Source organism: Ruditapes philippinarum, unplaced genomic scaffold, assembly GCF_026571515.1.
Source record: "Ruditapes philippinarum isolate M1 unplaced genomic scaffold, ASM2657151v2 ctg1584_1_1_1_1, whole genome shotgun sequence".
Lineage (NCBI taxonomy): Eukaryota > Metazoa > Mollusca > Bivalvia > Venerida > Veneridae > Ruditapes > Ruditapes philippinarum.
Window position 1 is genome coordinate 290,818 of NW_026864517.1, and position 10,927 is coordinate 301,744.

The window sequence follows — 10,927 nt, forward strand, 5'->3', positions numbered from 1 at the left end:
CAAAAGTAATGATTATTAAAAAGGTGGTAGAAATAGCAACTTTGTCAATTTTACATACGGTGGTCAGAATATAAAAATTGTAAATAGTTTTAACTATCTTAGAATTGTTTTATCAAGTGGCGGTTCATATATGAATGCAACGAAAACGTTGGCCGGAAAAGGTCTCCGGGCAATGAGTTCATTATTATCTATAACAAAGCAGTTAAAAGTACCTGTTAGATTAATACTTGCACTATTTGATTCATTTGTTGCCTTTATACTTAACTATTCATGTGAAGTTTGGGGATTTCTTAAAGCTGAAAATCTTGAAAGGGTTCATAAAAAATTTCTAAAATGGATTCTAAATGTAAAAATGTCAACATGTACTTCCGCTTCGTATGGTGAATTTGGACGATACCCTCTGTATAAAGTTAGACATGTAAGAATTGTAAAATACTTTCTCAGAATTTATGATGAGAAACGCAATAATTGTATTTCGAACACTGTGTTAGATGACCTTAGAAAAGATTTGGAAAAAAATAATGGTGTTAAAAATTGGGCTTCGAATGTTTGTTCTATACTACAAAGTGCTGGTTTTAATGATGTCTGGTTATTTCCAGAATCGGTAGACGTTAAAGTTTTTATTCCAATTTTAAGATTACGGCTTTTAGATATATTTACAACTAAATGGAGACAAGATGTTGATCATCACTATCCCTGTATAAAGAAGTAAAATCTGTTTTTCAATTATCATCTTATTTAGAAATGTTACGTTGTGTAAAACATAGAAATATTATTGCTTAATTACTTTTATCATCACACCAATTAAATATAGCGACTGGAAGGCATAGCCATGTTGAAAGGGCTGAAAGGAAATGTAACTTATGTATAACAAATGATGTAGAAGACGAATTCCATTTTGTTATGAAATGTCCTGTATATAGATTATTAAGAATACAGTATATTCCCAAATATTAGTATACGCGCCCAAGAATGGCTAAATTTATAGAACTTTTAAAATGTGGTAGCTCTGTAAAATTAAGTAGACTTGCAATTTTCTGTATTAAAGCTTTTAAGCAAAGGCAGAATAACCTTAATTATTTGTATTAGTAAACGTACATTTTATTGCAAATATCTATAGTATATAAGAATATGTTAAAGTAAATGATTATACACCTAAATATGTATGCTGATATTCTCTGCTTTTGGAACTGAATTTGTACACATGTACATGATATGTAAAGTAAATAATTGATAATATTATATTCACTCTCGCTATATTACATGCATGTACTTGTATATATGAATGACGATGAACCGATGTGTTCAAGTCAATTTTGTTGAATAAACTTTTGTTCTGTTCTGTTCTGTGAAAGTCCCTCCCTCCATGGTTACATTGAATGAAAACTAACAGAATAATTTCAAACCGTGACATCAGTGACATTTTGACCGTTGCCGAGCTTTTCCTTTTAATTGTGACAACCCCTACATAGGTCAATCGCAATACAAAAAACTATGGTTTTAAACATCTCAATATGTTATATATAATGTCAATCTACAAACTAGTAATTATAGCAACTTCTATACAATAAATTGTGTAAACCTCTTCGCATGACTTCAGAGGTTGCACTTCGGTCATACTTTTTTAAACCTAAATTGAGCCCAAATACGAGCTGCAATATCACTGTTTAACCATAATATCATAAGGAAGTTTTCATTTGATTAAAATGTTAACTGCTTTTTGAATTCGATCCAACTTTCTCGAAACATTAAAATAGATGTATGATAGAGATGATTAATCATGAATAGGATTGAGGCGTCTGGCCTACCAATGCTGATGTGATCGTAATTTATAAACTTTAGCAAAAACTAATGTAAAAGCAAAAAAAGGAAGAAACTGCAAGCAGTGAATGCGACATCATCGTTGATTCGCAAATTTACATAAAACTTGAAGTCATGCATTAATCTTGCAAAATATAAGTTTAAATTATCCTAATTATCATAATTTTGTTTCGTTTTGGTCTATGAAGTTTTGCAACTGATATTATATAAAATCGTATATTAAGATATTACAGTCAAACAGAAAGGACAAGTAGGCGATCAAATTTGATTCGAAAATCTTCAGGTAAGTGAAATTTAACTATTCAAATATAACTTTGTTTGATAGCTAAATGACTTAAATATCATGATAATGATGATGACGATGATGATGCTGATGATGATAATGATAATGATGTCAATAATAATCACAATACAAATAAAGATAATAATATAATAAGTTAATTAAAAAGAAAGAAATAATAAAAACATCTTATCGCTAGTAACAAATAATCAAGGTTTCTTTTTGGCGACATGAAAATGATTGAAATCTTGGTCTTATATCCTTCAAGTACTTTTGGAGTTATGTTCTGGACAAATTTAAAGTTTACCTGATAAAGGGGTCAAACTCTAAAAGTAGGTAAGGTAGAGTTACTGTTATTGCACACTGTACTGATATGTCAGTGTAGTAAGTTAAAGGTAAATGCCTCAAGTTCTTTTTGAATCATGCTCTAGACAAAACTTTTAAAGTAATTATGATAAAGAGGAATAACACTATAAGAGCCGGATAGAGTTACTATTCTTGCACACTGTACTTTCTAAAAATGTACTCATTATATTTGATTGATTGATTGATTGATTGATTGATTGATTAATTGATCGATCGATTTTTTGTTGATATTTGTATGTGTGTCAAAAGCTTGCAAAACGAATGTTTATTTATTATTTACTTTTCGACATTAGATTTACTGAAACATAACATTATGAGAAATCCTTAAACTATATCTGAGAAAAAAAATCAAAGCTGAAGGTGAGATGTTTTTCAAAACTTTTTAGTTGCAGTTATTATATAATACCATTCCTGGATATTATGCAATGTTATTCCGTATTGAACGGATAAATCTGAAGGTATTTGTGTTTCATGCCGTAAATACAGTTATATATAGAATCTATACAATTATGGTGATACTGTAAGTTACATTTGGTAACTGATCTCAATACATTTTGACATTGGACAAAAAATCTAAAATTGAATCGTTCCATTTAGTTTTATTGTCTAAAATACAGAATGGTTAAACTGGGCATTGTACTGGCTTTGTGCGCGTCATTCATGACGTCAGCAGTTAGTGAAACTTGCAACGAGACGCCATCATGTTCCCTTTTTCCAAACCAAAACGGTGGTATTGTTTCTCTAGAAGATGTTACCAAGGTAAAATTTACATTCTTTGTCTAGAAATATTTATTTATTATGGTGGCTGATTTGGTACGCTTTTGTGCCTCGCTTTGGCGCTAGCAACAACACGAAAAAGAGCCAAACGGCGCGCTGTCGTCTTGTCGTCCTGTCTCTAGCGCGACATGCCAAACAGCGCGTTGTTGTCCTGCGGCATGTTCTCGAGATGTCACCTTGTCGCTCGGTTCAAATTGAAGGAATGGCTTATAAGCCAAGCGACAGGGCGACATCGCGCCGTACGACAACGCGCCGTTCAGCGTGTTGTCGTGTTGTTGCTAGAAGACGAAAGTCCGACAACTCGCCGTTTGGCGCTTTGTCGTGTTGTTGCTAGTGCCAACTTGACGCACAAAAGCGTACCAAATCAGCCACCATAGTTTTTGTCACTGCAGAAATCAACTGAAATTCTGCAACTGGGTACATGAGGAGGAGTTTGAGAAAACTACCGACTCATGCTTTTATGGTGGCTGATTAGTTACACTTTTGCGAGTCGACAACACGACAAAGCGCAGAACGGCATGTTTTCGCCTTGTCATCTTGTCGTCCTGTCGCTGGCGAAATACTCTAAAAGGTGCGTTGACTCGCAGCATGTGGCGCGATGACACATTGTCGCTTGACTACGGTGGCTCATTTGGCACACTTTGCTCGTTGCGTGGTCAATAGCGACAACACAACCTATATCGTAATTGCCTTTTCGTCAGGTTATCTTGTCGCTAGCGAAACGCCAAACGGCGCGTTACCGAACTGTCGTCTTGTCGTCCTTGTCGCCAAACGGCGTGTTTTCGTGCAGCGCGTTGTCGCGCTGTCGCTTGGCTTATAGATAGATACAAATAGTCAATCCTTCGATTTCAGCCGAGTGACAATGTGAAATCGCGACAACACACCGCACGTCAACGCGCCGTTTGGCGTGCATCGTTAGCATCAGATCGACAAGATGACAGTGTAATAACGTGCCGTTTGGCACTTTGTCATGGCTCCAATCAAAGGATTTGCTATTTGTATATTCAAGCAAAGCGCGACGCGACAACGCGCATCACGACAAAGCAAGCCTTGGTGAATACATAAAATTTTACGTTCTGTAGATTTGATATTAAATAATGATTTATAGTTGTAGCAATAGTAACATTTGCTGGTGACAGGCAATACTATGTTGTCGTCTGACTTTAATGTATTCAGTTATTGTATCAACTTGCACGGAGCAATCCCCTTCAAATAGCATTTCGAAGAGCAAAGCCACTTTCATAAAACAATGACCTGTGAACGATGAATTGATGAACTACATGTTTAATTAATGGTTAAATACTGAAATAGCATCATAGGTCGGACATGTTGGCGGTGAGAAATGTAGAATGCAGGAAAACAGGTACGCGAATTGTTAGGTAACCATGTAGACAAGCAGAAATGCATGTAGGTTATTAAACAGGAAAACATGTAGATAGACCTGCAGGTTGGCAAACACTTCAATAATATAATATCCTGAAATATCAAACTATTATCTAATTATTTTCATCATACAGAAAGTGCAGGGGAAGCACTGGATATTGATTTATCTCTCACAGATTTCATCATCACCGCGGACCTATGGTAAAGGTAACTTCAGATGGAATACTCCCGATTCTGACCAGAATATTAGGATGGAAATAATGTGCTAGTAAGTGTCAAAAACAGGTTTGTATTTACCCTTACCCTCTAGATACATTAAATGGACTTGTCCACCTGTCAATATAGAAAAAAATAATTTCAGATGACACTGATGTTCCGGCTGGTCTTAGGTTAAAATCTTACTGTTACTTAATATTGGTGCCTAAGGGGAGTTTCGGCTATAATCCCCGACCGAATTATAATTATGACCAAGCCTCGTGTTGAACCTATGATCATGACTTAAATTATCCAAAATAGTATGCAGGAGGTATCCAGTTCGTTCCAAGGACGCATCGGGTTCACGACCATACAAACATTTTATATTGGTAGCTTTTCATAATATATAGAGGGTAGATTTATTTGTGCACGTTTCATCAGATAATCATTAAAGTTAATTGAAATCTTTATATAGGTAGATCTATACGTCTACTTTAAATTTATGAATAAATTATAAGTTTCTCCAACTGTAGAAATTTTGTTTTATTATAAATGTGTTTTGAAATATTTTGAAAAGTCATTTAGCATAACCGTTTATGGTGGGCTGTAAAACCTGTCAAAATATTTATAGCTGATGATATACGTATGGTTGAATAAAAATCAGTAATTTGCCTTTCATTTCTGTTGCTTTAAAATAGAGAAAATAAGAATCCCTAAAGAAAGCCCAACACGGCAAAATTGAAAATGTTTCAGGCTCGGTTTGATTGAGCCTTTTCATGGACGGTACTGTAAAGTGCCAACTACCGTCCACGCCCCCTAGCACCGGCTTAAGCAGAATTCAACATTTAACATGAACTAGTGAAATTTAGAATTTTGAAACATCCGCAGATGTGTTCAGATGTGTTAAACTTTCCCGCGTCAAAGTAAAATAAGTGAAAATAACAACAACAATAACAACGGGGAAATTGCTGACTGTAGATCTTCAGGAATTTTTTGGCATATATTATAGCCGATATTCGGTCATAATTATTTCCAGTTGAAAAAAGTATATTAAGAAAGAAATCCCGATTGAAAGTTGCAAAAGAAATATTGAAAAAAAAATCTTTGAAAATAAGGGTTTCTTCACTGTTATAGGTGTTAAAGGGCTAAAATGTCTGACGATGCCATCCTAGACAGTGATTGTTTGCATTCATTTAAACAAGATGCCATCCTAGACAGTGATTGTTTGCATTCATTTAAACAAGATGCCACTCTACACAGTGATTGTTTGCATTCATTCAACAACTGCAACATTTCAGTCATGTATTTTCCCCAAAACATCGCTGAAATTCCCAATTCCATAAGTATGTGTGATGCCCCCAACATACTGGGGAACAAATCCTGTACGCATACTATTTTAATTATATTTCCAATCATCTTTCAGCAATTTCGTCTTAAAAGAATGTGGAAATTACGAAAGGATGATCACACGGAAAATACCTGACTGTAATCGTGCGGAGGAGAACGGTAGTACAAAGATTAGATAAAACATTATGAATTAAAGGAGTCATATATTTATAAAAGTGATATTTATAATCTGTCCACTCTATAAAACTGAAGTGGTGGGGTTTTGTCCACTCTGTAAAATTTAGTAGTGGGGTTTTGTCCACTCTATAAAATTAAGTGGTGGGGTTTTGTCCACTCTATAAAATTTAAGGTGGTGGGGTTTTAACTGGTGGGGTTTTGTCCGTAAATACATGCAGTTAAAGTGTGACGTGTCATGTTTTTACAGGTATAAGTAGACCGATGGTTGCGAAGTTTTACAGGCATGATTTGGACAAGTATTTTTGCGAGTACGACAATGACAATAAATGTAAGACTGGATTAACAGATCTTCCCGTCAGCAAATCTAGATACCCCGGTACGTAGATAATTTAACCATTTACCTGCTGACTTTGTGTAATGGATTTGTCCTGCATTGAATCTGGAACAGTCCAGTCAAAGTTAAAGGAATTTCAGTATATAATTACAAAAATATAGCAACAAACAGTAGAACCTATATAAAGGCGGCAAAGGCTTTTCACTTTTTTGCTCCAGCAGGTTAAATGTTAGGTATAATTAGCATAATAACGTGATTCCTTTGATTTTGTCAACAGGGTATGCTTAATTCCTACCTAAAAGTTGCATTTTATGTAGTTCTATTTGTTGTTTTCTCGTATATTAAAAGCACAATTATTCGATTTTGAGATTCTTTACCCCTTGTCATTTAATGGCTCGATAGTATAAAAATTCTTTAACAACTATACTTCCATCCATGAACAGGCACAATAAAACCGAGCCTGCAAATGAATTCATTTGATATATAGTTTATTTATATTTCGCAATGTTAAATGGCTGTTTCTTTACATGACTGATCAATATAAGCTTTGTCATAGAGTAGTCCGCAACAGCGTATTCAACGGACACATAACCAACCGGGCATTTTTTGTTTGGTTTAATGACGCACCAACACAGTATAGGTCCAATGGCGTTTTTCTGGCTTTACTGGTTTAGGAAGACCTCAGGTGCCCATCTGTACATTATTTCAGGCACAAACGGGCACCTGGGTAGAGCCACCGACGTTCCGAAAGAAGGTGGATAGATTTTCACTTGAAGAATCCGAAGATGCTGGCAAAAGGCAAGTGGTATAAAGTCACGACCTTAACCACTTTGCAACGGACTCCCATTCTTGTCTTGTAATTGTCAGATCTGCGTCTGATCTGTGTCTCGTCGTTGTCTGGACGTTGTCTGGTCTGTAGCTTGTCATGTCTTGCCGTTGCGTGGTCTTCGTTGTTTGGTCTGTGTCTTGTGTAAGTTTGTCTTGTCGTTGTCTGGTCTTTGTCTGGTCATTGTCTGGTCTGTGTCTTTCTCTAGTTTGTGTCTTGTTTTTGTCTGGTCTGTGTCTTGTCTTTATCTAGTTCGTGTTGTCTGGTCTGTGTCTGACTTATCTGTGTCTTGTTTTTGTCTAGTCTGTTTCTGATCGTTATCTGGTCTGTGTCTTGTGGTTGTCTTGTCTGTGTCTTGTGGTTGTCTGGTCTTTTTTATCATGGTCTGTCATTTTCCGGTCTGTGTCTGATCTGCGTATCAAATTGTTTAGCTATTTGCAGGATTTAAATACCAAATTCATATTAATTGTCAAGCATTTATATCTATAATAATAATTATGTGTTGATATTCATTGACAGATTCTTATGATAGTGAACTTGACCTTCAAGGACTTCCCAGACATCCTATAGTCTCCGACCTGAAATATCATTTCAACATGGACATGTCTGATGACAAAATGATGTTTGCAAGGGAAGGACTAGGTAAGGGATCTTCTGTTATGCAGTTTAGTATTGTAAAGGCAATGAACACACTTTCCAAAATAGCAATAGAAATATTGTTTTTGTTATGCTATTATTTGTTGCGGGGAAAATATTTCATCTATGTATGAGGGGTGTTTTAAAAATATTTTGTTCACCATTTATATACATGTATGTATAATGGTTATATTTACTTGGATTTTTAGAATGTGGATTTGGTGGCAAAGTTATTGTGACAAACGGCAAGAACCATGACAAACAGAACTTTGTTGTTTTTATTGTTAGTTTTTTCTTGTACTCGCTTTTATTTTAGATATTTGATACATTTTACATTTTAATCACTGAGCATATACTAGTATACTGTTTACATTATAAATAGCCAAATGCAATGTACACACTGTCGGAGGTTGGACCCTCAAGATCTGGCTTTTGTTTTCATACTTTTCTTGCTTGATGCTTTTATTGTTAAATTTATCAGTTCATGATTATTTTGTTTCCTTTAAAAGAATGATTTTTTTTTACATTAAAGCAGAAAAGGAAATTGTAAATATGTGAGTCATATATTAAATGTCAAAGGTAAATCTCTTGAACTAAAAAACAAAAACAACAACAACAAAACAAACCAGCAAAAAACAAAAACAATTGATGTTTTAACTACATGTATACAAAAGTGTTGTAAGAAACATTCCTTTGACTGTTAATTGTTAATTGTATTTATCATTGTGTTGACCTGTCCTTTTTCTTAAAGCCACATTATGCCTCGAAATTATATTTTTTTCTTAGTTATGATAGGGTAAACATGAATCTTTTAACGTTTGAGTAATACTTTTTAAGTATGTTAGATTTTGAGTACGTGAAGAAAGTAGCGCCGAGTTAAAATTATTTTCATAAAAGTAGCAAAATGTAAACAAAATACAATGTAGTATTTGACTTCCATACAGAAAACTAATTCACGATAACTGTACTAATTGCCAAAACGAATCAGGAGCAAAAGATGGCTAAGATAATTGACCTATGTGTAGCTTTAACAGGACACCAACAATATAAAACTCTTGAGAAATGAAAATGAAACCATTTCTGAAGCATAATGGGCATTTAAGTATCATAACTATATCTTATCTCGCATTCAAAAAATATAATAAATTATGTATGCTTAACTGCGTTTTGTTATAATTTTACAGAATTTTTTGTAAAAAAAAGAAAGAAAAAGAAAAGTAAAACCTCGAAAAATAAACTTTATTATTCCACAAAATTCAGGTTTCGCTGTCGAGGAAGGACCTCCAAATTGCTATCGAGGAGGGACCCCCAAACATGTCACCAGTTATATATAGAGAGACCCCCAAATTGTTATCGAGGAGGGACCCCCACACATGTCACCAGTTATATATAGAGGGACCCCCAAATTGCTATCGAGGAGGGACCCCCAAACATGTCACCAGTTATATATGCAGTATATAAGGCTTTATTTTAAAGTTGTGATAATTTCCCTCCATATGCAATGTCCACGGGATATTAGCTGTGAGGCAAAAGTAGGTCACTGCTCGGCGGTGAAAAGAAAGTAGCCTTGATAATGTCTGTTGGTGCCAAACAAAGGACCAGCCTTACGGTCGTTACTCTCTGGAAATATGTCCGAAATAAGACCCCCAAAAAGAAGGAAAAGAAAGATCAGTTTTAACAAATAATGTTTATTTACCTTATTGTTTAAAGAGGGTAAATATTTAATTACAGACCCAGTAAAAAACATATATATTCATAACACGTGACCGTTCAATATAATTCCAATATTGGACTGTGTAGTAATCATTATAATCATTTATTGATTTTCCCATTAAGGTAAGCGCATATGATTTTTTCAATGTAACGTCTGTAACGTCAAGGACTATTTTAGACGTAAACAAAAACGTATTCAATTGAAGGCGATTTGAATGACGTTAATATCAGAATATAGATACGTGTATATTTATTTCGTCAGATTGTGTCAACTGTGTAAAACTTTTAATGATATGGTATTAATTTCGAGATTTCACTTACATAAAACTTTCAAATAGATTTTTTTTAATTTGATTATGCTTGAACTCGTAACTTGTATTTCGTTGACAAGCAAAAACGTAGGGGAGTACAATAGAAAAAAAGTTATAATTTTACGTTATTATACTACAGTGTAAAGTGTTTTTGTAATGTAAGAGCACTATTTAAAGTTGTGCGTATTTAATTCCCGTCTATCGGGATACCCTATATATAAAAACTATGTACTGGATGCTGATCATAGCTGCATGTGTAATGGTGTGGAACTTCTGTCGCCGTGTACATGACGTCATCAGCACACTGTCCAAGATGGCGGCTGATAAGAAACCGTCACAAGGGGTCGTTCCTTAAATAATAGTTTAGTAAAATTTATCTAAATTCGAACAGATAAGTGACATAAAGTCATAAAATTTTTAATGTAATACTTAATTAATATATTCTTGTAGGCCTAATTTGTATGCTTGATATACATGCTAAACTACCAAAGCATCTCCCGGGGATCGAACCCACGCCAGAGAGGTAACTGGATTAGAAGTCATGGACCATGGAGGCGGTCATCATTGTCAGCAATGGAAAAAGACTGTCTTATGCAGTATCTTAAGGCCAATTGACATAAATATTTGAAGTATGTTCTTAACTAACACTATAATAAACTGTGAGCATGCACTGACACTTTTTTATTTTAGGCTGTACTATATATGAACAAGTCTTGGACTATTTCAGTATTCAAATTTGAAATGCAAACTAAACAATTTTA

The 10,927-nt window shown here is 34.5% G+C and overlaps 1 protein-coding gene across 2 annotated transcripts; it reads left to right on the plus strand.

The window, feature by feature from the left end:
* The first annotated feature begins 1,966 nt into the window (after positions 1 to 1,966).
* On the plus strand, positions 1,967 to 9,302 carry LOC132725873 (uncharacterized). Of its 2 annotated transcripts, none has more exons than XM_060711060.1 (7): positions 1,967 to 2,104; positions 3,085 to 3,226; positions 4,762 to 4,895; positions 6,246 to 6,328; positions 6,594 to 6,722; positions 8,026 to 8,148; positions 8,352 to 9,302. In XM_060711060.1, exons 2-7 carry the CDS (start codon positions 3,086 to 3,088, stop codon positions 8,456 to 8,458), a joined length of 717 nt encoding a protein of 238 aa, XP_060567043.1. In that variant the 5' UTR covers positions 1,967 to 2,104; position 3,085; the 3' UTR covers positions 8,459 to 9,302. The 2 variants fall into 2 exon arrangements, with proteins under 2 accessions (XP_060567043.1, XP_060567045.1); XM_060711062.1 differs by having other exon boundaries at positions 4,804 to 4,895.
* The last annotated feature ends 1,625 nt before the right edge of the window (positions 9,303 to 10,927 follow it).

Coding starts and splice junctions, on each gene's coding strand:
- LOC132725873 (XM_060711060.1), top strand. CDS start 3,086: ATGGTTAAACTGGGCATTGTACTGGCTTTGTGCGCGTCATTCATGACG. Junction 4,896..6,245: donor AGGATGGAAATAATGTGCTA/GTAAGTGTCAAA, acceptor ATCATCTTTCAG/CAATTTCGTCTTAAAAGAAT. Junction 6,329..6,593: donor TAATCGTGCGGAGGAGAACG/GTAGTACAAAGA, acceptor ATGTTTTTACAG/GTATAAGTAGACCGATGGTT.